At 40.7% G+C, this 26752-nt stretch overlaps 1 protein-coding gene and 1 non-coding gene across 4 annotated transcripts; both read left to right on the top strand.

Moving 5' to 3' along the window:
- The first annotated feature begins 5550 nt into the window (after positions 1-5550).
- trnag-ucc lies at positions 5551-5622 on the top strand. Its single transcript has one exon. It is a non-coding gene; the product is annotated as a tRNA-Gly (tRNA).
- Positions 5623-17139: 11517 nt separating this feature from the next.
- On the top strand, positions 17140-26079 carry rab36 (RAB36, member RAS oncogene family). 3 transcript variants are annotated; one of them, XM_041991356.1, is made up of 11 exons: positions 17141-17246; positions 17936-18019; positions 18493-18584; positions 20745-20819; positions 22527-22628; positions 22722-22786; positions 22891-22942; positions 25221-25302; positions 25389-25479; positions 25569-25682; positions 25756-26079. In XM_041991356.1, exons 2-11 carry the CDS (start codon positions 17942-17944, stop codon positions 25815-25817), a joined length of 813 nt encoding a protein of 270 aa, XP_041847290.1. In that variant the 5' UTR covers positions 17141-17246; positions 17936-17941; the 3' UTR covers positions 25818-26079. The 3 variants fall into 3 exon arrangements, with proteins under 3 accessions (XP_041847292.1, XP_041847290.1, XP_041847291.1); XM_041991358.1 differs by lacking the exon at positions 22527-22628 and having other exon boundaries at positions 17140-17246; XM_041991357.1 differs by lacking the exon at positions 20745-20819.
- Positions 26080-26752: the final 673 nt, after the last annotated feature.

Genomic DNA, 26752 nt, shown 5'->3' with positions numbered 1-26752 from the left:
TTAGATCCAGGTCCATATGGGACAGATCATAAGTCTGGATCTTTAGTGACCTCTGCCATAGAACTCTGGTGAGCCATGGACTGGGAGGATTTTGTCTAGCTGGTTTAGACACCAGAGAATAGAGTTTGTCCAGAGAGGAGGCGAGAGAGGAGCAGAGTGTTTCTGTAGCCTCATTAACAGACAGTAAAGAGAAGTCTGAGTGGGAAGGGAGGGTAGAGTAAACCTCATCAGACAGCTGTGTAGGTCTGAGGGATCTCAAGTTTCCTCCAGAGGACTGGCAGTAACTGGTTACCTCAGGACACCTCTTCACTTGCTGTTTTTAAATAATTCCCTAAAACACATTTTTTTTCTTTGGCTTTTAACACCAGTTGAGATGTTAACTTTTTTGATTTTCTTTTTATACTTATTTGAACTATTTTAGCTATTTTATTGGTGGACCATATGTTTTTATGGTAAATGGTCTGTATTTATAAAGCACTTTTCTGTACCTGTAATGATACCTAAAGCGCTTTACATCACACATCACATTCACAAATTCACACACTGATGGCGGAAGCTGCCATGCAAGATGCTAACCACAGATGACAGCTTGTGGTGGGTCTTCCAGATTGGAAAATGGAACTCTTCTGTAAAGGTAGGTTGACAAGACAAGAGCATTAGGATTCAGACTGTACACACAAACTCAAAAGAATCTCTGAATGGCTGGTGTTGTAACACTAAGGTAAGGCAACAATCTGGCGACAAGTGGACTGCAGACTTATGTAGGCTGGCTGAGCCAAACAGCAGCAGGTGAGTAGAATCTCCCATTAGCACCACCACCACCATGCCCAGTAGGATCTCTGAATCACAAGTAGCAGAAAACAGAACATGACAAAATAGCAGTAATAAATACAATCCTGACACAATCTCCACAGATTGTAGCCAGCATTTCACCTTCATAAAATGCTGCGCAGTGTCCGGGGGCCGGTAAATATTTAGAAACATGACTCTGGGAGAGGCTTTCAGCTGAAGAGCCACATATTCAAAGAAGTAAAACATCCAAAAGATGACTGCTTCCACTGAAATGATTCATTAAATAAAACTGCAACCCTCCTCTCCTGTTCAGTCTGACCTCACTTATAAAACTAAAGTTGGGAGGGGTTGATTCAATAAGAGCAGCTGCACTGTTATTTATTTATTTATTTATTTCATATGATCATAGAGATTGTTAACAGTGTTATATGTAAGAACCAATACTTTATATTCCTGGTTCCCACCGGATGTCAAAGAAGGGAAGCCAGGACTGGGGAAATGTGATATCTCCTGTTTATCCTCATCAGAACTCTTCTTGCAGCATTTTGGACTAGTTGGAGGGTATTTACAGTGAAATTATTTGAAAGTGATTTTTTCAAATATATATTCATGTTTATCCTTTTAAAAAAGGTTCGTGTTTTAGTCCTAAAACTTTTATACTTGTACTTTGTTTCATCTTCATTTATTCATAGTCTGTAACAAATACTGTTAACTGCACATCTTAACAAATCTCTCTTTTCCAAATTTATTTAAATAAACCCTGGGGTTATTGAGAAACACTCGTTTCATTATAGGTACTCAGTATTTAGGCAGAAGGCATGGACTTAATGAATTAACTGAATTAACTGTACTACCAGCAAAATATTACAATCTTTTTAGTTACATCTTGTGTCTTAATTATCTTTAGTCATTTGAACCAGAGTCTCCTGCATTACTTGTAAAACAGGGTTAAAACTCATTTGGGCTCAGGACCTTGGACTGTTCTTCACATTGGACAGCAACAGGAATGCTGCCATTTTACTGGATGGCATTCTGTTACACCTGTTCACAACTTTACCCGTGTGACAGACGGGGATACTCACCACTACGCCACTATGAGGTAGCATGTTAGTGATAGTATGTGATGTTATTGATAGTACTTAACAAAATTCAGAATCTAATCTGTAAACTGTTGGCCAAAACTGACCAGTCAATCGCTCCGTCTACAGATAATAAGAGGAAACAAAAACAATCTATAACACATAAAATTTCATTTTCTAAATCCACACGACGAACTACAAAGTCGTTGAGCTGTCACCAGAATAATGGTAATAATAATGGTTTATTTAAAAACGTGAACGAGGAAACTGTGCATACAGTAGATCGTGGAAACGTCTAATTAACGTTAAAAAGTCCCAATTTTTATTTATATGGGTGACAGCTCCACGTCTCCTTAGAAACAAAAGAAGAAAAAACTTATTTTTGTACTTAGCTCATACCATCTGGTTTTCATAAGAAAACTTGCATCCCTGGTTGGGCTTGAACCACCAACCTTTCAGTTAACAGCCGAACACACTCACTCTGTTCTCCTCCTCCAATCTGAAGTCTCCCTGTCCAATATGATAATGGACATCATCCAATCAATGCGTAGCATGAATGCTGATAATGGACGGAACTGATTGCAGAGCTTCTGTCGTTTGAGCCACCTTTGGGATTTTCCATCATCGGCCATTGCTTGGTAAAAGATTGGCATCTGTTGGGAAAATAGTGGCAATCAGGGTGAGTACCTGTACTTTTTATATTTATTTTAATGACCTGGTTAATTTATCTCTGTGTCCTCTGTCAGAAACAGGTGTTCTGTCCTTTATTTTAGGTTGTCTAAATATGTGAACGTCCGTTAGCTTAGTGAGCCGAGAACACCATCATGCTCGATACTTTAGCCCTCTGTTTCCTTTCTGCAAGAAAATGATTTTGGTTAACAAATCGTGTTAATTTAATGAGAGCGCGGGAGCTTTGCAAGATACAGTATATGGACTGTCGTTATGTAAAAACCCTGCAGCTGATGAATCGAACAGGAGCAACTAGTACCTAAAAGATGTAAAGAACAGCAGCTCAGTGAGATAAACCTGCTCACAACTAAAGAACAGCCCTAAAAAAATTAAAACATACTTTAAGAATGAAGTTTATTTAGACTTGGACTTTTTGCGTTATTTTTAGTTATTTTGTGTTAAAGAATTGATTCCAAATTTACAGTAACTGTATCATCTAATTAGTTTCACTGTTGTACTTTGATGAACACACAGTGTTTAAAGTCAAGGCTAACTTTAGATGACAACCAAGAGAAAAAGGCACAAGGCCATGGGAGATGGGGAATGGATGTCCAGGCTGAGGGCCTTTGACAGCACTGGAGCTTGGCCCCCAGGAGCCAGCAACAGGCCAGCACCATGGCAACGCAAGTGGCATGACCTCTTCCAAAAGGTACAGTGAATGGCTTTTACTGTTTTTGTGCATTAGTATGTAGGTTAGTTGAAGAAAACGTGCACTGTGATGATACACATGATGTCCATTTCACAAAGAACTGCAGTCACTGCACAGCAGGCTTAATAACGTTGCTTTTGTTTTTAGATAGAGAAATGTCCCATTTTTAGATAGAGAAATGTCCCATGCAGGCCAGAGGGCAATCTGGCCTATTTGGTCAGGCCAGGACTTGCAGTTGTGGGTTCAATGCCAAGGTGATCAGTTTTAACAATATTATGTTCTTTAAAATCTTACGTCGCATGTCTGTTTTGATACCCCATGTCCCACTATTGCAGCCTGCCAACCAGTCATCTCCTCCCTCCACATCGTCTGCAGCTTCAGCCTCTGCTCCCGAGGCCCTGCCACAGATATTTTTGGGTCCCCCTCTAAGTTTGTCCATGGTGAATATTGCTGTAGCTCTTCATGTTTTAGATAAATCCCACACTGCTTGCTTTAACATCAGCTTTAATTAGTGTTGTCTTACAGTTCACAAAATCCTGCTTTGGAGGCACTTTGTCATCTGCAGTGCAGCCACCCCCAGCCCTTCGCCTTCTTTTTTTTTTTTTTTTTTTTAACTTGTCCTGTCCAGCATCATAGCAGCAAAATGATAATCTGGTTGTTGTATTGTGCTGAACAAATTTGCTCTGCCAAGGGGAGGCCTATGGGTAAGGCTCCTCTTGATAATGTGATTAATTAATTTATTTATTTACTTTGAATCACGGAATCTATGTAATCTTGCTGGACCTGACCGGAGGGGACAGAAAAAGATGGAAAATAGCAAAAAGAGCAAAAGGGAAAGAAGAAAGGAGACAAAAAGATCACAGACAGAAGGCAACGACCCTTCAATCCACACCATCACCAGACAAAAAACTGTTACACCTGTACATGAACACACCAGAAAATTTCCTACAACTTTTACAGAAGCAAAAACACACACACACCTTCTTCTGTGAGGACACCTAGTCCTTCACCTTGTGAGGCTTCCCAACCCTTCTATGCCACCATATTATTTAAGGACCCCCAGCCCAGTACTCAAGAGGACTTCATCTATGGCCTGTGTGAGGACCCCCAGCATGCACCATCCCAGAGGAAGTTCCCAGTTTGGGACCAAAACTGCACCAATGCAGACGCATCTGTAAGCTCAGGAATCACAGCTCAGTTGTCCAACTCTGTTTGTCTGACATCTATTACAGGGTATTTCTGCATATAATAAGACTTTTGTTGGTTGTCATCTTGCACTCAGGTGAACCAGGAGGACGTCAGTCAAGGTTATAAAAAGACTATAAATGAATGAGAGTATGACTGAAGGTCTGAATCTCTGACCACAACAGTTTTAAAATAAAATATTGGCTGTGGTCACATCTCCTTGTTTTTTTTTTTTTTTTTTTCATTTGGGCGGGGCGGGGGGTATTTTGTTTGTTTGTTTTGTTTTTTTGGTTGTTGTTATTTTTTAATAATGTCCACACATTTTTGGAAACAGTGTAATGATGTGAGAATTTTATTTAACAACAATAATAATAAATAGCAAAAATATACAAGTTTTTATCTATCTATCTATCTATCTATCTATCTATCTATCTATCTATCTATCTATCTATCTATCTAGATACAAAAGTGAACAACTATTATATTATTTTATTTATTATTGAATAGTATTTAATAATTATCAGTGTGGGTTACATTAATGATTGATCAAATGTACTGAAATATGTATGTCAGCAGCATCCAAGCTTCATTTTGTCAGAAAGATAAGTCTTCCATTAGGACATACAGTACTTTGCAGGAAATTTATATCAAGCTTGTAAGGTATTTAGTGGGTTTAGTTCAATTTAAATAATTAAATACATGCAATGATATGCAAAAAGATGACAGATGCAGTAAAATATGCATACAATCACACAGGTGTACATGAAGATTTAGAAAAGAATGGCAATGGAAACGTGAAATCTGTCCCATTTTCAATTATTTTGCTCCATTTTTCCTCTAAAAGTTCCTAACGTTTGCAACGATTGTCTAAAAACGAAAGGAAACGGAATTAAAAGCAATGGAACATTTTGGCCATTGGCATTGAACCGCGATCGCGAGACTGTCGCTTTTTTTTCTTTCTTTCTTTCTGTTGTTGTTCTACCGCTTTTATGTTCCCCCTCCTTTCCAACCCCGCCCCCTCCCGCACAGAGCCCGTGTACCGCAAACTCCCAACATCCAGCATCGAATGAGAAATATTATGCTGCTAGAATTACAAAATGTTCCATGGTATGATAGGCGTTGGTGGTATAGTGGTTAGCATAGCTGCCTTCCAAGCAGTTGACCCGGGTTCGATTCCCGGCCAACGCACATTTTTTCTTCATTTGTTCACTGAGTGAACAGCAATGACTTAACTCTCAAATCAGCTCAATATTTATGACTATTGATTATGGAGTCAAAGGGCAGGAATTAAATCATTAGTGAGTCATCTATGCAGCTGGTACACTTTAAGTTCATCTGCCTTTTTGGCTATATTTTGCCTATGTATAGTCTCCGAATCTCCGAAGGGATTAATAAAGTATTTCTATTCTATTCTATAATTGTATATTTTGGCTCTCTGACATCTATGTTTAAACAGCTTTATATTGGGATTGAAATATAATAAGACAACAGAAATACCTCCTTTAACATAATGTAAAATACAATGATTACATTTCTTCTTTCAATAAGCAATTCTATTGATATTTTGGCTGATGTCACCTATTTTCTCATGTCATTGTTTACTGTTTACATCCTGGGAGAAAAGGTGGAGGTGGTGGAGGAATACCAGTACCTGAGAATTCAGCTGGACAACAAACTGGATAACTCTGGTTCTGTGGTGAGGATAACTCTGGTTCTGTGCAGGGGATAACTCTGGTTCTGTGCAGGGGATAACTCTGGTTCTGTGGTGAGGATAACTCTGGTTCTGTGGTGAGGATAACTCTGGTTCTGTGGTGAGGATAACTCTGGTTCTGTGCAGGGGATAACTCTGGTTCTGTGGTGAGGATAACTCTGGTTCTGTGGTGAGGATAACGCTGGTTCTGTGCAGGGGATAACTCTGGTTCTGTGGTGAGGATAACTCTGGTTCTGTGGTGAGGATAACTCTGGTTTTGTGCAGGGGATAACTCTGGTTCTGTGGTGAGGATAACGCTGGTTCTGTGCAGGGGATAACTCTGGTTCTGTGGTGAGGATAACTCTGGTTCTGTGCAGGGGATAACTCTGGTTCTGTGGTGAGGATAACTCTGGTTCTGTGGTGAGGATAACGCTGGTTCTGTGCAGGGGATAACTCTGGTTCTGTGGTGAGGATAACTCTGGTTCTGTGGTGAGGATAACTCTGGTTCTGTGGTGAGGATAACGCTGGTTCTGTGCAGGGGATAACTCTGGTTCTGTGGTGAGGATAACGCTGGTTCTGTGCAGGGGATAACTCTGGTTCTGTGGTGAGGATAACTCTGGTTCTGTGGTGAGGATAACGCTGGTTCTGTGCAGGGGATAACTCTGGTTCTGTGGTGAGGATAACTCTGGTTCTGTGGTGAGGATAACTCTGGTTCTGTGGTGAGGATAACGCTGGTTCTGTGCAGGGGATAACTCTGGTTCTGTGGTGAGGATAACTCTGGTTCTGTGCAGGGGATAACTCTGGTTCTGTGGTGAGGATAACTCTGGTTCTGTGGTGAGGATAACGCTGGTTCTGTGCAGGGGATAACTCTGGTTCTGTGGTGAGGATAACTCTGGTTCTGTGGTGAGGATAACGCTGGTTCTGTGCAGGGGATAACTCTGGTTCTGTGGTGAGGATAACTCTGGTTCTGTGCAGGGGATAACTCTGGTTCTGTGGTGAGGATAACTCTGGTTCTGTGGTGAGGATAACTCTGGTTCTGTGGTGAGGATAACTCTGGTTCTGTGAAAATAATGGAGGGTTCTCATCATCCTCTACACAACACAGTAAAGAAAACAGCAGTGAGTACAGTGTGAGGCTTCTTCATGTCTGATTCCAGACAGAAAGGTACCAGAAATCATACCTACCAGCAGCCATCACCCTCTAAACCAGGCAATATCTTTGTCTAATTAGGCCAGAGCACTGTAGGCGGTTTGAAGGCCTGTTGTAATTCAAATGGGTTTTTTTCTGTATTATTATTCTTTTTCTCCTCAAAAGTAAATTGCCTTTTAGGGGACTCTCCAAATTTTGCCTAAGCCCCAAAGGAATGCTTAAATTTACGTAAAATTAAACGAGAGCACCACCTATTTACGATGCCCCTCCACTGCATGTCATCAATCTTTATGAAAATCGCTACACATATTCTAAATGCTCTGGTGAACAATAAATTTGCTTGGATCAATGGCCGAAAACCAACAGGAAGTCGGCCATTTTTTGGTCAAAGTTGCCATTTTGGCATTTTACTGATGTCGTTTAAACTCTATCTCCTCCTAGAAATTCCATCATACTGCCACCAAAATTGCTCAGGATGTTCAGAAGGCATGTGTCTTTAAAAGTTCAGTTCAGTTTATTTGCCATTTGCAGAAAAGAAGCCACATTGGAAAACAGTTGCAACTCAAAGTGCACTGTCAACATTTAACAGACAAAACATAAGAAACACATGCCTAAAAAAACACATGGACAAATCCTTAAACGCATAATACTAAGAAACTAACCCTTATCTAAATGTAAACTACACAAGATGTATAACAGCCATTCTTTTCCTCATGGGGAGGAGCTTTGCCTGCTTGGACTGGGGGTTGTTGCCGTGGTGATCACCCTTGTCCCAGTGGCTGGGGGTTCTGCACTGCAGTCCTACAGCTGTGATGTGGACTCTGGCCGGTCCTGGTCTGGGTGGTTGCTGTGCTGGCCTCTGTGGAAATGGGTGGGCTGGCTCTTGGTGTGATCGGATCTCCAAGATATTGTTTCCTCACAGCGGCTTCAAGCCAGATGTTTATTACTTTTATTATTTTTGTTCTAAGTAACAGAAACTGTGGAGTTCATGTTTGTGTATAATGTAGGGAGGGGGGACGGCTCTGTTTGTGCATGTATGTGGACGTCTGTGTGACTGTGAGAGAGACAATGATGGGTGTGTTTTTAAATTGCTGTCATATAATGTGTGAAGGCTTGTTTTACTTTAATATGCATACATTTATTTCATCATGTAAAGCACTTTGTGTTGCATTTGGCAAGAAAAACGCTTTATAAATGAAGTTTGATGTGAACTGATTAACAGCTGCACTTTAATTAACCACTGAACAGCCACTAACAGAACAAGACAAATCCATTTTCAATAAATAAATAATAATAATAATAATAATGGATTAGATTTATATAGCGCTTTTTTCAAGGCACCCAAAGCGCTTTACATTGTGTGAATCCATTATTCATCCACTCCTCACTCATACCTGGTGATGGTAAGCTACGTGTGTAGCCACAGCTGCCCTGGGGCAAGCTGACGGAAACGTGGCTGCCAGTCTGCGCCTACGGCCTCTCCGACCATCACCGAACATTCATCCACACATTCATACACCAGCGATGCCAACACTGGAGGCAAGGAGGGTTAAGTGTCTTGCCCAAGGACACAACGACAGATAACTGCGGGAGCGGGAATCGAACCGCCGACCTTCCGATCATTGGACGACCTGCTCTACCGCCTGAGCCACTGCTCTATATGAAAACATATAGAGGCAAGTATTTCACTCTTGGAATAGCTTGAATAATGAGACGACACTTAACACACATAAGTTGTTTATTTGATGGTGTACAAGGTGTCCTTATTAATGGACATTTAAGATGACTATGAATTGTCATTTTTACTTAACTATAATAATAATAACATGCAAATATAGCTTTAACTTTGTACATTTAAATAGTTTCTACCAGCTTTAAATGTCCAACATTTACCTAACTTTCCGTTTCTCCTTTCTAACCATAGATGCCTGTTTTTAAATTCCCCTACCTGACTCTCACTCCACAAGGCCAGCCTGGTCAAAGTCTCGTCTACGAACACACACACACACACACACACACACACACACACACACACACACACACACACACACACACACACACACACACACACACAGAGAGAGAGAGAGAGAGAGAGAGAGAGCAGAGCAGTATGAAACCACCACTTTAGTTAGCTAGTTTTATATAATTTAATGTGCCAATCACCTGCTGTTTAACACACAAATTCCACTCACCGAGGCCCCGTTTCATGAAGCAGCTTAAACAGAGTTTAAAGCTCTGGGTTGACCAACTCAGAGTTTTCACTAAACCCGCTTTCTGAAACGGGGCCCAGGTTGGACGACAGTGTCAGGCTCAGTCTCCTCCCCGCCCGTCAGAAGCTGCAGCAGCCTCTTTGCAGTCATCAGGCTCCTTTCTGAACTGTCAGCGGTAACTGTAGTGTCCCCCGAATCGACAGTGGAAACAGCACCAGTAGCAACACACTCACTGACACACTGAACAGTGTGATTTGACTTTGTTTTCTTTTAATGTTTTTTCTCTGCATTCTCCATTAACTACACATACCACCCAAAAAATCTTCTTCCTCTTCTTTTTCTGCTGCATCTTCTTCTTCCTCTCATCCGCTGCTCTTTAATTCGCAGTTGTCTAGCAACCAGCCACCAGCTGATAGGAACGCAGGTCAGGATCAGAACAGACGGCCAAGCTGCTTTCTATCTGCGGCGGCTCAACGTCACTTTTGACTGAATTCCTCATGGTCTAAATGGGCCGGCTTCGTGGCTAATTTATGACCGGGAAAGTAAAAGTTATGTCACAAAACATGTTGATACGCATCTTTGAGCATTTTTTAGTGGTTATACGGATATTTGTGACCTTTTCTAGTGGGTATACAGCGTATACCTGCGTATCACGTGGACTACACCAATGACATTTTCTACCTCTGCTCTGTAATGTGATTCATCCTTTGAACTGATCAGACCGATAACAGTGGTGTCGTCTGCATACTTGACAATCAGATTGTTAGGATGGTAGCATCACAGTCATGTGTGTACAGAGTGAGAAGCAAATGACTTAAAATACAACCTTGTGGGGAGCCAGTGCTTACACAGAGTTCATCAGATACACAGCCATTAATTTTGACCTTCTGTGGTCTGCAAGTTAAAAAGTTTAAAGTCAATTTGCAGATGGCATCACCAAGTCCAAAAGTTTTCAATTTGTGAATGAGCTTCACAGGAACCAGAGAGTTAAAAGCATGAGATTTTCCTCTATCCAAATGTTCATATACAGAGTTCAGAGCAAAAGAAATGGCGTCTTCAACGCTTCACAGGAACCTTTAATATAGTCCAACACCAGTTGCTCAAAAGTTTTCATTAACCCCTTACGATGCAGACGTACCGGTCCCGGTACATGACTACTAATCAACAACATTGCAGCCATGTGTGCAAGCCCCTCTGTCATGAATGCCCACAATATATACATTAAATGAAAGCTCAAAGTCTTGTCTTTCCGATGATATAAACCATTTTGACATGCAACAACCACAGCACTAACACTAAAGCCTTTTTTACAGAAAAGCAGAAAGTTTAAATGTTGACTTTCCTTACCTTTGAGGGCTCTCTATCGGTCAAACATCAATATTCCCATCAAGATTGGTCTCATTCTGTCTGTACAGGTTAGGCGAGGACAAAAAAAATATTTTTTTCTGTGTGTTCTAAAGTGTATAACTTTTTATCAGTAATACTTACAGTGATTCTGATTGCTGTGGGTGAAACTAGAGAGTGTTACCTTTACAAAGAGCCCAAGCCTGTACTTACAATCCAGAGGGTTCAATAACAGCAGTAATTATAATTTGGAGAGGTCATATTACAGGCGTTTTTGCCAAAATGACCCCGCTTGATAAGGGGTTAAAACAGAAGTTAAGGCCACTGGCTGATAGTCATTAAGGCACTTCACAGGTGTCTTCTTAAGCACTGGTATTATGACAGACTTTTTAAAACTAAGTGGAACAGTGCAGTTTCTAAGTGACATGTTATACAGGTGAGTTAAGCTGATCTGAACACAGTCTAAGAACAAGAGGAGGAATGCTGTCTGGACCGGGGGCTTTCCTCACCTTGGTCCTGGACAGGACTCTCATTACGTCCTGCTGATTGACAATGAAACCACTTTCCTCACAACAAAGAGAGGAGAGGACAGCAGACTCATTCCCAGTTTCAAATCTGCAATAAAACTGACTGAGGTCATTTGGCAGTGAGTGGTCGAAAGCAATGATGTTCTCTCCTCTCTGTTTCCAGGAAGTGATAGAGTTCAGTCCCGTCCACATGCGCTTTAAAATATCCTTCTATCTTGTCTCCGTAGGCATTGATAGATGCTCCAAAGAATATCTGACCTGCTTATAGGCAGCAGCATCACCAGATTTAAAAGAGGTAATCCAAGGTTTTTGACTGGGATGCTTTTTAATGATCTTCCGTGGGAACACAAACGTTTATGTATCCAGTCACCACATCACAGTATTCATCAAGGTCTTCTGACTGGAAGACAGATCAATCCGTGGCATCAAAACAACCTTGTAATTGAATTTTACTGTCTTTAGTCCAGCACTGGACAGTACGTATTATTGGCTTTATTTGTCTACTCCTCTGAATGTATGTAGGAAGAAGAAGAATGGAGGAGGGATCAGATTTGCCAAAAGCAGGTCTGGGAATGGAGCCATAAGCTGACTTTACATTACTGTAACAATGATCAAAGATCTGTGATCCGCTGGTAGGATGTTTCACATGCTGATAGTAGTTGGGGAGGACAGTTTTAAGATTACAGTTATTAAAATCCCCTGCTACTATCACCACAGCATTTAGATGAGAGCTCTCGTGTGTACAAAAGGTCACTTAGCTCCTTGAGAGCAGCTGAAGTGTCCGCCCGTGGGTGAATGTACACGGCACATAAGAACAACACAGAGAACTCCTGAGGGAGGTAAAAGGGGCGGTGTTCTGTCAGTTTAGCATACGCATCAGAGTAGCATACATTACGTTAATGCTCATGCGGGTTAAGGTTAGGGTTAGGGTTAAGGTTAGGGTTAGGGTTAAGGTTAGGGTTAGATGCAGTTATTTTGCACTATGCGTATGCTGATCTGACAATGTATGCTAAACTGACAGAACAGCGGCACTTTAGCATGAGACATTCGAGATTAGCAGTGGAGGTTTGGTTCATTATAACACTGTCCGTACACCAATGTTCATTAATAAAAAACACACCTCCTCCCTTTGTTTTCTCGGTGCGCTCTATCACTGTTGGAACGGTGGACAGAGAAGCTCGGTGGTTGAAAGGATGAGTCCCGCACAGCCACGTCTCCGTCAAACAGAACACGGAGCAGTCTCTGGCCTCGCGCTGGGTCTGAATACGGCTCAGCAGATCGTCCGTCTTGTTTGGCAAGCACTGGACATTCGCCAAGTAAAGGGACGGCAGCGGGATCTTAGATAGACAGCCACACAGCAGTCCTCCTCGTTTTCCTCTGTGCTGGCGTTTCCGACGCTGGTGACCTGCAGCGACCCCGCTTCAAGTATCAGGTCGGCGGCCTACGTGGCAGTGTCTCCGCCCAGTCCCCTCGCTGTACTCACGTCCTCCTCGGCTCGCCTCCTGGCCTCCACTGCCTCGAGTGGGGAAATCATTAAAATCATTACACCTTAGCTCAGGTGCTACGTTAGAGAGTCCACAAACTTTGTCCCGAATGTATGAAGTGACTCACGATCATAACTTACTATGGCAAGTGCTTCATACACAAAGACAAAGAATAAGAAGAAAAAAAAAAAAACACTGCACAAGACAGCTCTTACGGCGGCGCCTTGCCTTGGCGCCATCTTCATCCGTTGCCATTCAAAGTTATCAAAAGTTTTCTAATAGGAGAAAGGGCATAGAGGGGGCGGGGCCTCAAAGTTTGATGTCTCGCCATGAAAAGCAAAAGTGATATAACTTCCACATAAAAAAAACATATTTAAACCAAAATGATCCCATCCTGACCACATCTACATGTCAATATTTGGATCATGAAATGGCCACGCCCCCTGAAGACAAGAAGTCATGTTTTTTTCTCGAAGACCCATTTCTCTGACATTTTGGACACAATCTGGTCCACACTGAGTCAGACAGCAGAAAACCAGTTGGTGATGATATCCAGTGAAAACTGTTGCTCTACGCTGCAGGGCGAGACCGTGGCGCCATGGCAAGCTTCAATAAGACGCCATGACATCATGAATCAGTATAAATCCCTCAATTCTCATCCAATCTCCATCAGACTTACAGGGATTAATCACTGTCTGGCCCTGAACAGATCCATATAACCAATTCCGGTGTGGCCCTAAGCCCCGCCCACTTCCACCAGGAAGTGCTTTTTTTCAGACGCCGGGGTCCATCTCCTCAGGAATGAACCTCCCACACTTAAAAGTGCTTCAGATCACGTCAAACCCTTTCATGATACTACAGAAATAAAACCTCAAGTTTCTTCGCCAAATGTAGCCATGGCGAATAGTGGTCCGATGCCATGAAACAGGAAGTACTTGTAACTGACCCAATGTACTCCTGATCTCCACCAAACCCGGCAGGGAGGACAGTGGTCAGGCCTGGAACTGATTCCAATAGACATATGCTGGTTATATGGCTCTATAGCGCCCCTTATAAATATTTAATCTGTAAGCTCCAACCACTGCTTTGACTGTCATTGATGAAATGTGGCATATTTATATAACATGCCAGGACAAACAGAAAAGCCTCTTCATGTCCTGATGTTGTCAACGCCATAGCCCCGCCCCCCTGGAACAGGACGTCCCTCTATTTTAACCCTTTAATAGATGTAAAACAGATTCAAACTCATTAATATCATCCTTCATGAACCCATGGTTGAAACTATGACTGACTTCTTCCAGCATCATGATCAAAATGGCTTCCTGTGATGTTTAAATCCTTTGCCATGAAACAGGAAGTGGCTCTAACCTTGCCGTCAGTTGACCAATGGAAGTGATGTTTTTTTGTTCTCATTAGAGTTCCAACCTAAACATGGTTCTACATGAAAAACGACTATGTCGCCACCCAGTGGCCACATGGAATTTCTTGATAAAATCATGCTCCCGTTTGAAGAATATGACCCCACTTGTCAGAAACGAGGTCATGCATGGTTCAGACGTCATAACTGGTCAGACTGAGGTGCCAGTTGATCTTCACATGGGGAAAATCACCACTTAATGCAGAAAACCTCTGGAAGAATGGGCATACGGCGGTTTGCGAGAGCAGGAGTGTTAAGGGAGGGAGGTAGTCGGGTGAGGCAGCTGTGCAATAGGCCAGAGCGGCACCAGAGACGCGAGGGCCTTCATCGCTGCTTGCAGCTTTAGTTCATTGTTATTGTTTAAATAGAACTACTACAACATCGCAATTTCCCTCTTACTAACAAATTTTTCTTTTTTTTATATCATGTCCCTCGTAGCCTTCAATGTGTAAATGGAATATGACAAATAAAACTTGTTGGACCAGAGATCTTTGACGCAGAAAAGAAACACTAATGTGTTTCATTCTGGTTATCCTGACTACAGAACCAGAACCAGGACATAAAAGAAACACTAATGTTTTTCTTTCAGTTAGAAAGATTAACTGTGATAATTATCCATCGTAATGATAAACACTGCTAAGCAGAAGTTAAACCTTGAAGGATTAGTTTAAAAATCAATTTACATTTAGATTAACTCTAATTCTTACTTGGAACTGGTTTATTTTAAACCACAATAAGTAAAAAAAGAAAAAGTATCTGCAAGTGACTTTGATTTAAAACAGCTAAGACAGCTGCATGTTAGTCTGGGCCTGGATAAGTTTCAGGTTTTAATAAGTGGCTGAAAAATCACACTGAAATTAGGTGATGATAATTTCCCCCCCAGGCGCAGACCTTGTCAGATTAGAGGCGTTACAAAATGATCTATGCTGCTGTATGTGAATTTTGTGTGGTTGCCCAGTGTCCCACAGTTTTATACTATTGCAAGCCATTTTAACATTTATTCAAAGCGCACTCCTCTCATTGTTCCCTTTGGCAGATGTTTAATTTAGATTCTTCCTAGTCAAAATTACATTCTTACCAGTCAGAATTCTAATTAAAGATATCTTCAATCACATTTTTGCTTGCAGAAACTGAATTTTAAGATACCTACAATTACAAATGTACTGGTAAGAACCAGATTTCAGATATCCACAAATCTTTACAAATTTTAGTTGGCCATTTTTAACATCTATTAGCTTGACTGGATATGTATTTCAGATATCTTTAATTCAATTCTTCCTAGTCAAAATGAACATTTCAGATTTCTAAAATGACATTCTTACTAGGACAAATGACGTCACTTTTCCCATTCGTGTGTATGTGGTGTATCATTACAAATAGTCATAATTGAGTTGCCGATATCCACATCTGAATAGTGGATATCCCTGATTCCAGTTAAAGACATTTCATGATGGCAACTTCGATCTTCGATGTAACATTATGACGTGTGAATGGTTGAGACGTGAACACAGGACGGTTTTTCCCGCTTTACCAGCAGTTCCTGTGCTTTCTCCCTGGACTGGTGAAATGGACTCAGACAGGGACAGAACATCAGCTTTCCATCGACTGTTTGGTGCAGATTCTCGTGCAAGGCACAAACTAACACATCCAGAGGAGTTACTCTCTTTTCTTCCTTTTCTTGTGATCCTGTCAATGACCGCTAACACCATTAGAACTCACTGAGAGAAAACAGAGTTAACGAAGCTGAATGTGTTAAATACAGAATGTGAGCCGCTAAGCATTATGGGTCACGCGCGGGTGATTACATTAGTTTGTTTTAGTATAACTAGAACTATAACTGTATAACTAGAAACAATTGGATTCTGGATATCAGAAACTCTCATTTTTCCTAGTAAGAATTCTATTTCAGATATCCAGAATGTTTATTTTAGATAGGAGGAAAGTAATTTAGGATAGCTGGAAGTATAAACGCAATACATGTGAATGGGGAATGTGACGTCATTTGTCCTAGTAAGAATGTCATTTTAGATATCTGAAATATTTATTTTGACTATAGGAAGAATTTAAGTAAAGATATCTGAAATACAAATCAGTCAAGCTAATGTTAAAAATGGCCACTTGAAATTTGTGAGGATTTGTAGATGTGTAGAGAAACTTTGTTCTTCAATTCTTTTCATTAGGAACATTAATTCTGAACAGGAAACAAGCAGTTCAGACGAGCAAGAAAATTATTCTGACTGGGAAGAATGCTTTAATGCTACCTAAAATAGAAATGTGGAGAGTCAGTTAGTCAATTTTATGTCAAAAGGGTGCCCCACCATACTGTCTCAAGATAACCAAAATATGTTTGTAGGTATCTGTAACTGCATTATTCCTAGACATAACTAGAATTTTAGATATCTGAAATGTAATTTTAACAAGCCATATTAGTAGTAGTTGACATCTGTAATGACATTTTTACTGTTTAAAAATATTGTAGATGTTAGAAATGATTTTGTAGCAATCTGAAATTTGTTTGTCATTTCTGATATCTGAAATGAAAATTATAACTAGAAACAATTGGATTCTGGATATCAGAAACTCTATTTTTTTCCTAGTAAGAATTCTGTTTCAGATATCCAGAATATTTATTTTAGATAGGAGGAAAGACATTTAGGATAACTGGAAGTTAAAACACAATACGCGTGAATGGGGAATGTGACGTCATTTGCCCTAGTAAGAATGTCATTTTAGATATCTGAAATGTTGATTTTGACTAGGAAGAACTGAAATACAGATATCTGAAAGACATATCCCGTTAAGCTAATAAATGTCAAAACGGTTCTCCATATTAATCCACGTGTGTGAAGAGTCCATTCACCACGTGACAAAGGCACTCCAGCGCGGTTGCCATAGATACGAGCTCCTCATCCAGCAGCGTACGGGCGCATAGCCGAAACAAGCCGCCAAGCGCGAGAATATCGGAGAAATATTCAACGTTATTTTTTGGTGGTGAGTTAACATTACTCACGGCGTTCGCTATTAAACTACAGTGTAATATACTACGACTCTAAAGAGGAATGCGGTGTTTATGGAGTCTGTGCGCTTTATTTACATGTTAACGTCAATTACACACAATGTAACAAAAACTTCCGATTTGTACCTTCAAATTTAAACATCTTTCGTACCAGATAGGGTTCAAGCCTAGCATCAAGCAAGTATTACAATTTAAAAACAGTTAAGATTAACTATGAATGACAACAAACTAACTACTCTAACAATGCCATCATTTTATGTCACTGTTTTTATTAGTCGTTGTCATATTCCACTTTTATTTAAAAGACGAATTAGTGTATTTCCGTCTCTGTGTTCGGTGCATTCACAACGCCTGGGACAAGCTAACATTTTATAGAAAAGCTTATTAAATAGCAGTTTTTGTTTTTAACTACCCGGCTACTTTTCCAAAGTCATGCTGTAATGTGTCATATTATGGGATGTTGAGCGTTAGATATGCCAGGCTAGTTAGTTATCTTTGTTTGTCACAACAGACTGTATGGACCTGTTTTGGGTTAAACCAAAAGGCTCATACGCTAAATATTGGTCAAGAAAAATGTTATTGGTAGAAATGAATGCAGAGAAAGAGTGTCTGGTATTAGCTTGGTATCATATGAAGCTAACAATTATCCGACAATCCTCCACAGGTCATCATGAACGCTGACAGAAATATGATGATGAAGTCCCCACCAACAGTCAGCAAGGAGCGGATCATCTGGGATTTCCCAAAGGTACATCCTTCAGTTTTTACATTAAATCTTTTTTCTCCCACTTACATCCAAAATCTAGGAAAATGGTTGACTTTTACCATGGTCCAAACCATAGAAGTGCCAGTCTAGATGATGCTACATAGGAAACTTGTGGCTTTCTAGATAGTCTAGAAATAGGCTGCTGCAGCTTCTCATTCAAAGCCTCCGTCAACATACAGTCATGTGAATGAGTGTCTCACAGAGGACGGCTGTTGTGTTTATATCAACACCACGTGCCTCTGAATGACCGAGTGGAAAGCAGCAAATAGATCATAATACTGCTGTGTTTGCATGTCGATCGCCCACTGATGTTCTTAGTGGAAAAGAAGTCAACGGGGAATTTTGTGGACTTGTTACATGCCGCTTCTTAGAGCATCTTTTGATCATTGCTTGACTACAGTGCATGTGTTATGAGATAACTTGCCATGAGCTGAATTGTCATGTTCTGTTTTCAGTGCTACACACCCGAGGCCTCCCTGCAGCTGAAGAGAGACTGGGACGTTAAAACTAAAACCGCTTGTAAAGACAGAGCTGCCAGACATCAGCCGTGAGTCTCCTGGTTTTGGTTATTGCCCTCTTTGAAGTTAGGATAAGGACATAAGTTTAATCATTTTTATCTCCATGTTTAAAACTATAATAAATAGGTACAAATGAGAGCCCGACCGATTGATCGACCGGCTGATTAAATCAGCCGATTATAGCCATTTTCAAAATCAACTGGCCAGAGTTTTGCAAAATTTAATGCTGATATATTCTTAATTTCTCATAAAACCGTAAATGTTGTCCAGTGTCGGATTCGTGCAGAATGATGTTTGTCCACTAGGTGGAGCTCTAACTCCATTCAGTCCTCACCACTGTCAGTAACTACAGCAGCAGCTACAGCCGGGCAGCACGACAGGGGTGGGCAGAGGAGTGTGACGACAGCTACGTCTATAACATGAAATTGGGCATGACTCAGCATGTCTTCAGTTTCTTTTAAACTCCATTTGCCATGTGTCACGATAGCGACTCGCGCTTTGTTGCTAAAGAAGTGCTAACCAAGCTTAACTTAACTTAAGTGTCCAGACGCATTTCAGGAGGATGGATGTGAAGCAGAGAGGAGGAAACGTTAAAATGATGAACATTACTCTGTCTGCAGCTACGTCATGATGTCCCTCCTAGTTTTACTTGGTCAGAAAATGGTGACTCAGGCTGTGGCAGCAGCTCACTGCGGTGTTGTGGAGGAACTTGAGTTCCGGATTATCTGGGACCATTTTATGTTTAAAATGCAGCTCTGTTAAACATGGCATGTGTTAACATCTGAGTCTGGTTTTTATTTTGCTTCATATGAGTCATGACTTCATGGCCCAGAAAATAATGGAGAAAAGAAAATGTGATGTAACATTAAAGGTGTCAGAAGGCTGCATAAATTGTATTATAACCAGTAACTTCACACTCATTATATTGCTTATATACAGCATAGCATATGGTCTAATATGGTTTAAATTTAAAGATAAATTCCCCAGTACAACTGGTAGCTATATTAATGCAAAACAAATTAACAGAAGTTATTTTATTTTTACATATTTCTTTAAATAAATCGACCAGTTAATTGGTTATCAGAATTGTTTTCTGTATCGGAGTTGGCATCAACTTCAAAAAGTCCATTTCAGTTGGGCTCTTAGTGTAACACTGGTCCCAACATTAAGCTTTAGGAATTATGTCTAAAAGGTGTCAAGCACAGTAAAACTTAACCTACACAATTTTAAACAGCTTATTACACTTGTAATAATGGTAGCAAGTTGGTTTTTCTTTTTAATAAAACTGGGTTGGGGTTTGTGATTCTAACTGAACAAAAAATTTCTAAATGCAGAAAAATATTGAATAGTTAATACATGTTTTAACTCTATCCATTTTAAGCTATTTTCTTTGTACAGAGCAGTTTAATTTGTCCTAAGACTGTCTAAGTTCACAACAGCTCCCTCACCTGCTCTGCCAAGTACTCCCTTTGAACCATCCTCTCCAGATGTGTAAAAAAAAAAGTATGCTAAGATTACCTAACCTACACTAATGTAAACTTAGCTAAAGGCTAACTAAAAACAAACTATGCTAACCTGCTGAAGAACGCAACTAACTACGCTAAACGACTGACTGACTGTCATAAAAACTACTAAAACCAAATGTTAACCATCTAAAACACAGTAGAAACTACAGACTATGCGCCGGCTCTCCTGCGACTTCTTGGCGCCACGTGTGTTTATAACACAGCTGTGCATTGCGTAACGTGATGACATCATTGGCTCATAATGATGTCACGTTTTAAAAGACAAGAGGCTTAAAAAAACTGCTCAAACTGTTCTAGTTTTTATTTTAGGGCGGTTTAAATGGGATTATGCTAACAGGGAACTTCTGGCAGCCGTTCCGTTTTTAAAGGGTTAAATAACTGTCGCACAAGAACGACGACAGAGCGTGCGGATCAGTGAAACCGTAGATGCTACAGGTGTGAAACCAAGACCAGGTGCAGTTACATGAAAACGATTGCTAACTGCATCTTCTTAATTTACTATTTTGATTTAAAAATGATTAATCGTTCAGCCCTACAAGTAAATTTGACATGTTTGATAGTACTTTTACACATATGTCCTTATCCTGGCTCCATTCAGAACCGCCACACTAAAACACACCGTATAGTCACAGTGATGTCAAACCCTTGCTTTCTCCGTTGAAGGTGGGATCAGCAGAAGATGTCTAAAGTAGTCGTTGTTGGAGACCTTAATGTGGGGAAGACCTGCCTCATTAACAGGTAGAGCTGCTTCAGTTAACCTGTTATTTCTACTGGATTACTGCGATTGTTAGTTGAGTTATGAATCATTAGCGGGCCTATAGTACAGGCAGCTGCAGTAAAGTTAAAATGTAAAGATAATAAAAGCATTAATCACAATTATTTGAATGAATAAATAATCGTGTACTAAAACTTGATAATCTTGGCAGCCCTGTTGATCAGTAGGTTGTCAGCTAAGCCATCAAACGACTGATTTTAATCAGCTATATCAATATTTACTGCTTATAATCTTCTAAATGTACTCATCAGCACTGTGTATTTACGTTTCTATGGAGAGGAATTAGACTCAGTCATGTTAAAAAAGTGTACAGGTCCATCCTTCACAGTTCCACTAATACATGATGCGTTTAGGGTGCTGCTGGAAAGCTGGGTCATCTGGATTTTAATCAGATTCGAGTCTTATTTTGTTCTATAGAATGTCAAAGTGGGAAGAATGATTATTTATACCCCTTGATAATAACAGGTGAATTTTGACCTAACTGATATTCATATTTGTGAGTTTTGTTGGAAAATATTTAATTTATGATTTTATTCACCTGAGTTGACAGTGTGAGTGTTATCAAACCCGTGTATGCGTGGGTTCTCCGGCTGCTCCGGCTTGAGTGGTTCTTCATCAGGGAAGAGTTTCTCTGAGAAGCTGAAGGAATGACTTTTTCTTTGTCTGTTTTTGGTACAACTTTCAGATTTTGTAAAGATGTGTTTGAAATGATGTCAGCTTAACTGGACGCTCTTAATCCTCCCGAGGAGTGTGTGTGAGTGGTTGTTTGTCTCTGTGTTGGCCCTGCGATGGACTGGTGGCCTGCTAGTTGTTGGGATAGGCTCCAGCTTCCATGCAACCCGTAATGGACGAAGCGGTGCAGATGATGGATGGACTCCATCCTGTTGGATATGTTTGGGGATTTTCTGAAAGCAGAGTAAGTAAAACTCAGGGTGACAGCTACTTCCTGCCATCCCGCTCTCTGCTACGTCTTAGCTTGGTAGTTGGCAGTCTTCAGCTGGAGGCATCGATGGCTGCTGGAAAGAAAAAGCTGCATAGAATTCCTATGCTATGCCTTGATGTTTGTTTCATTAAACTGTCCACACATTACGCTTGTTTGTTATACGGAGTCCTGCTACAGTAATGTTCACGTACAAGAAATATCCATCAACATGCCTGATGCACATGTGTGGAGCTAGGATAGAGACATGCCTTTTACAACTTGTACCTCCATGTTTACTAGTGTCACAATAAGCATTTCTGGCCTTAGCAGAAGTAATTTGTCCGTGTAGATTTGATTTGTACCCGTACTTGTTATAGTTTGAGATACAGAGATACAAAACTTCTGTCCCAATCCCATCTCCATGCACATGTAAGCTGATCTGTACACCATCTGTGAGGTTAAGGTAAAAATATTTTGTGTTAAAATAGTTTGATACTTGTGTCTGAATTTGAACAAACATTCGCAAAATCCAGTTACTATAAAATGATTTACACTTTTTTAACCATTTTGAGTCAAATTTTTCTCCATATTCTGCAGTTTATTCATTGCAAGGCCTAAAATCTTATGTTTGTTTTTATTCTGATTATGGCATAATTTAAAATGATAAAGACGCTTCATCAGGGAAGAGTTTTCACTAAGAAGTTGTAGGAATGACTTTTTGTTTCTCTGTTTTTGGTACAACTTTCAGATTTTGTAAAGATGTGTTTGAAAGAGATTACAAAGCCACCATAGGAGTAGACTTTGAGATTGAAAGGTTTGAGATATGTGGAGTGCCTTTCTCTCTTCAGATGTGAGTAGGAAAATGTTGTAAGAAAGAAGTAATCCTGCTCACATGTTTTGTATTTTTCCATCCACTGTAATCTAAATGAACTTTTTCTTCTAGCTGGGATACAGCTGGACAGGAAAAATTCAAGTGCATAGCATCAGCCTACTACAGAGGAGCTCAGGGTAAGAAGCTGCTGTAATACTTAACTTTAACAGGATTTACTGGAAGGGAAAACATTTCTGATGGAGTAAATCAATGATTTTTACATACTTTGCTCACTTTTCAGTTATTGTCACAGTATTCGACATGGCAGACATTAAGTCCCTTGATCACACACGGTAGGTCTCGTTTTTTATTCTACTGGTGAATGTTGTGATTGAAGCAGATAGTTTAAAGAAAACATAGACAGGAAATCTGAGGAAAGAAAACAGCAGATTAACAGACAGTAAAAGCCAGAATTGTCCAGGAATTTAACCCTGAGACTTAAACGCTGATGGCATCTGAGCTCATGGTGTGTGCAATTTAAAAAAGTTGAGACTCTGCATAAAATGTAAATAACACCAGAATCCCACCAAGACACATTTGACTCCCAGTAGAAGATAAACAACATGTCAGATGATGAAACAGAGACATTTCACCATGTGATGAAAATATGAGCTGATAGTGAATCTGATGCAGCAATACGTCTGGAAAAAGTAGTTCCAGGGTGATGTTCGGCACGGTGTAAAAAGTAGTTTCAGGATGATGTTCAGCACGGTGTAAAAAGTAGTTTCAGGGTGATGTTCGGCACGGTGTAAAAAGTAGTTTCAGGGTGATGTTCGGCACGGTGTAAAAAGTAGTTTCAGGATGATGTTCGGCACGGTGTAAAAAGTAGTTTCAGGATGATGTTCAGCACGGTGTAAAAAGTAGTTTCAGGGTGATGTTCGGCACGGTGTAAAAAGTAGTTTCAGGGTGATGTTCGGCACGGTGTAAAAAGTAGTTTCAGGATGATGTTCGGCACGGTGTAAAAAGTAGTTTCAGGGTGATGTTCGGCACGGTGTAAAAAGTAGTTTCAGGATGATGTTCGGCACGGTGTAAAAAGTAGTTTCAGGATGATGTTCGGCACGGTGTAAAAAGTAGTTTCAGGGTGATGTTCGGCACGGTGTAAAAAGTAGTTCCAGGGTGATGTTCGGCACGGTGTAAAAAGTAGTTTCAGGATGATGTTCGGCACGGTGTAAAAAGTAGTTTCAGGATTATGTTCGGCACGGTGTAAAAAGCAGTTTCAGGGTGATGTTCGGCACGGTGTAAAAAGTAGTTCCAGGGTGATGTTCGGCACGGTGTAAAAAGTAGTTCCATGGTGATGTTCGGCACGGTGTAAAAAGTAGTTTCAGGGTGATGTTCGGCACGGTGTAAAAAGTAGTTTCAGGGTGATGTTCGGCACGGTGTAAAAAGTAGTTCCAGGGTGATGTTCGGCACGGTGTAAAAAGTAGTTCCATGGTGATGTTCGGCACGGTGTAAAAAGTAGTTTCAGGGTGATGTTCGGCACGGTGTAAAAAGTAGTTTCAGGGTGATTTTCGGCACGGTGTAAAGAGTAGTTCCAGGGTGATGTTCGGCACGGTGTAAAAAGTAGTTCCAGGGTGATGTTCGGCACGGTGTAAAAAGTAGTTCCAGGGTGATGTTCGGCACTGTGGGAAAAAGTAGTTCCAGGGTGGTGTTCGGCACGGTGTAAAAAGTAGTTCCAGGGTGATGTTCAGCATGGTGTAAAAAGTAGTTCCAGGGTGATGTTCAGCATGGTGTAAAAAGTAGTTCCAGGGTGATGTTCGGCACTGTGGGAAAAAGTAGTTCCAGGGTGATGTTCAGCATGGTGTAAAAAGTAGTTCCAGGGTGATGTTCAGCATGGTGTAAAAAGTAGTTCCAGGATGATGTTCAGCACGGTGTAAAAAGTAGTTCCAGGGTGATGTTCAGCATGGTGTAGCATCTCTTCTTCTAACATGTCTGGAAACGTCTGGGAAGTGAGGAGACCAGTTGCTGGCGTTTTAGGAGAGGAATGTTGTCCCATTCTGGTCTGATGCAGGATTCTAGCAACTCTACAGTCCTGGACCTTGGTTGCTGGATTCCTGTTTCCATGATGCTCCAGATGTTGTGTATTGGTGAAAGGTCTGGACTGCAGGCAGGCCAGTTCAGCAGCCGGACTCTTCTCCTGTGAAGCAATGCTGCTGTGATGGATGCAGGATGTGGTTCAGCATCGTCTTGCTGAAACCTGCAAGGTCAGGTGTGGTAGAGAGAGGATCCAAACAGGTCCATACACCTCCTGCAGCTGAAAGCAGTTAATCTGAACAGACTCAGTTCCAAAACAATTACCAGTCCAACCAACCACCCCATGTCAAATGCTCCTCCAGGTTTTTCTGGTTTGTACCAGGTACCTTTCCAGCCTTTTGTTGCTCCTGTTCCAACTTTTTCCAGACTTGTTGTTGCATTTACTGTTGCGTTTACTCAGAGTCTCAACTTTTTTAATTGGTTTGTAATTTTTTTCTTAATCTCTATGTTGTGACTAAACAGGTTAGATATGTAGGTGTTCATAGGTTTGGAATGAGTGAGAAGTTTCAATGTGCTTTAAAACTCAACTTTCTCTTGTAGCCAGTGGTTGGAGGAGGCCATGAAAGACAATGAACCTGATTCCTGTTTCATCTTCTTAGTTGGGACTAAAACTGATCTTCTGGTGAGTATCCTCTGTTTCTGATGCATATTTTACAAACCCCAGGTACACATTTCCCCTTTGTTTTCCAACTATCTGTTCATTAAAAGCCTTTAGAAGAAGTACAGAGGACTGAAAAAGACGCCATGAAGATTGCAGCAGAAATGAAAGCAGAGTTTTGGGCGGTTTCGTCTAAAACAGGTGAAACCTACAATGTTGACTTGCCAGTGTTGCACGACGTGTTAGGACAGCTGTAGCTGTGAAAAATGGCTCATTTTTGTTGTTTTCAGGGGAGAACGTGCAGGGCTTCTTCTTTAGGGTGGCGGCTTTGGCCTTTGAGATGTGCATACTGAAGGACACAGAGAAGGGAGTCCCTGCAAGCATCGGGCATGGTGTTGGTATTAGTAAGTAGATTTATCTACCTCTCACAAACACTGATAACAAGAGTGTCGAATATGAACTTGAGTTTGTGTTCAGAATCAGATCGTGGCGTTTTGGAGGAGGGAACATCCCAGGACATGAAGAGAAGCTGCTGTTGATGCAGATCGGTCCAGACAGATGTCTCCAGCTGCAGCAGCAGAGTCCGACCACGTTTCTGAACTGAAATGTGCCTAAAAGTCAAGGTCTCCAAGTTATTACAACTGTGTTTGGATGTTTGTAAATGCTGCCAGTTATGGATTATCTTAGTTCATCGGTCAGTTCAGATCAGGTCCTGGTCAAGCGGGACAAATAAAGGCCGGGTACATGTAGACTGGGACAGATTCAGTCTTGTTCTCAGGACACTTCTGGATTTTCTTCTCTAGTGTGATTGTTTTTTTTTTCTTCAAGCCGTATAAACAGCCTGGAATGTGCACAGATAAAATATGCATGTACATATAAACGGGGCTCCAGATTAACTGTTTTGATCACCAGCTAGTAGACACGTAAAATTAACCAGGATTTACACCAGCCGCATTTTTATCTGAAGCAAAAGATTCAGATTATCACTGCAGCTTAATGCATTTCATTATACGTCTTTCTTTAAACTGTTTTTATTCATTTATATTTTTATGAAAATGCTGAACAGCAACTTTTTCACAGCAAGGAACAAAATTACTTATTAACCAGTTACTAACCAGTTACTAACCAGTTACTAACCAGTTACTAACCACTTACAAACCAGTTGCTAACCAGTTACTAACCACTTACAAACCAGCTGCTAGCTAGTTACTAACCAGTGCCGTTGTTTCCACCGTCCCACCACCACATTCTTGTCTTTACGTTTATTTAAATTCAGCTGATCTTGTCGGTGGATGAGGCGTGTTTTCAGGAAAATGTGGCGAATCGCGTCGCTCATGGTAGCAGAGCTGATTCTTAGATTCAGCTCCATTAGAAGAGCCGGTCCCAGATGATTCTTTGTTTGCTCTGATTTAGACTCATTTAGAAATCTTGAATTGTTTATGAGATGGTCAGCATTTTTTATCCAGGATTTAAA

This window comes from Melanotaenia boesemani, chromosome 8 (genome assembly GCF_017639745.1).
Source record: "Melanotaenia boesemani isolate fMelBoe1 chromosome 8, fMelBoe1.pri, whole genome shotgun sequence".
Lineage (NCBI taxonomy): Eukaryota > Metazoa > Chordata > Actinopteri > Atheriniformes > Melanotaeniidae > Melanotaenia > Melanotaenia boesemani.
Note: the sequence above shows the minus strand (reverse complement) of the source record. Positions and strands in the feature narration are given on the sequence as shown.

Bases quoted from the DNA above. Each gene is read 5' to 3' on its own strand.
- rab36 (XM_041991356.1), top strand. From the start codon at position 17,942: ATGAACGCTGACAGAAATATGATGATGAAGTCCCCACCAACAGTCAGC. The intron at 22,787-22,890 runs GTAAGAAGCTGC...CTCACTTTTCAG, and splicing joins CTACTACAGAGGAGCTCAGG to TTATTGTCACAGTATTCGAC. The intron at 25,480-25,568 runs GTGAAACCTACA...TGTTGTTTTCAG, and splicing joins GGCGGTTTCGTCTAAAACAG to GGGAGAACGTGCAGGGCTTC.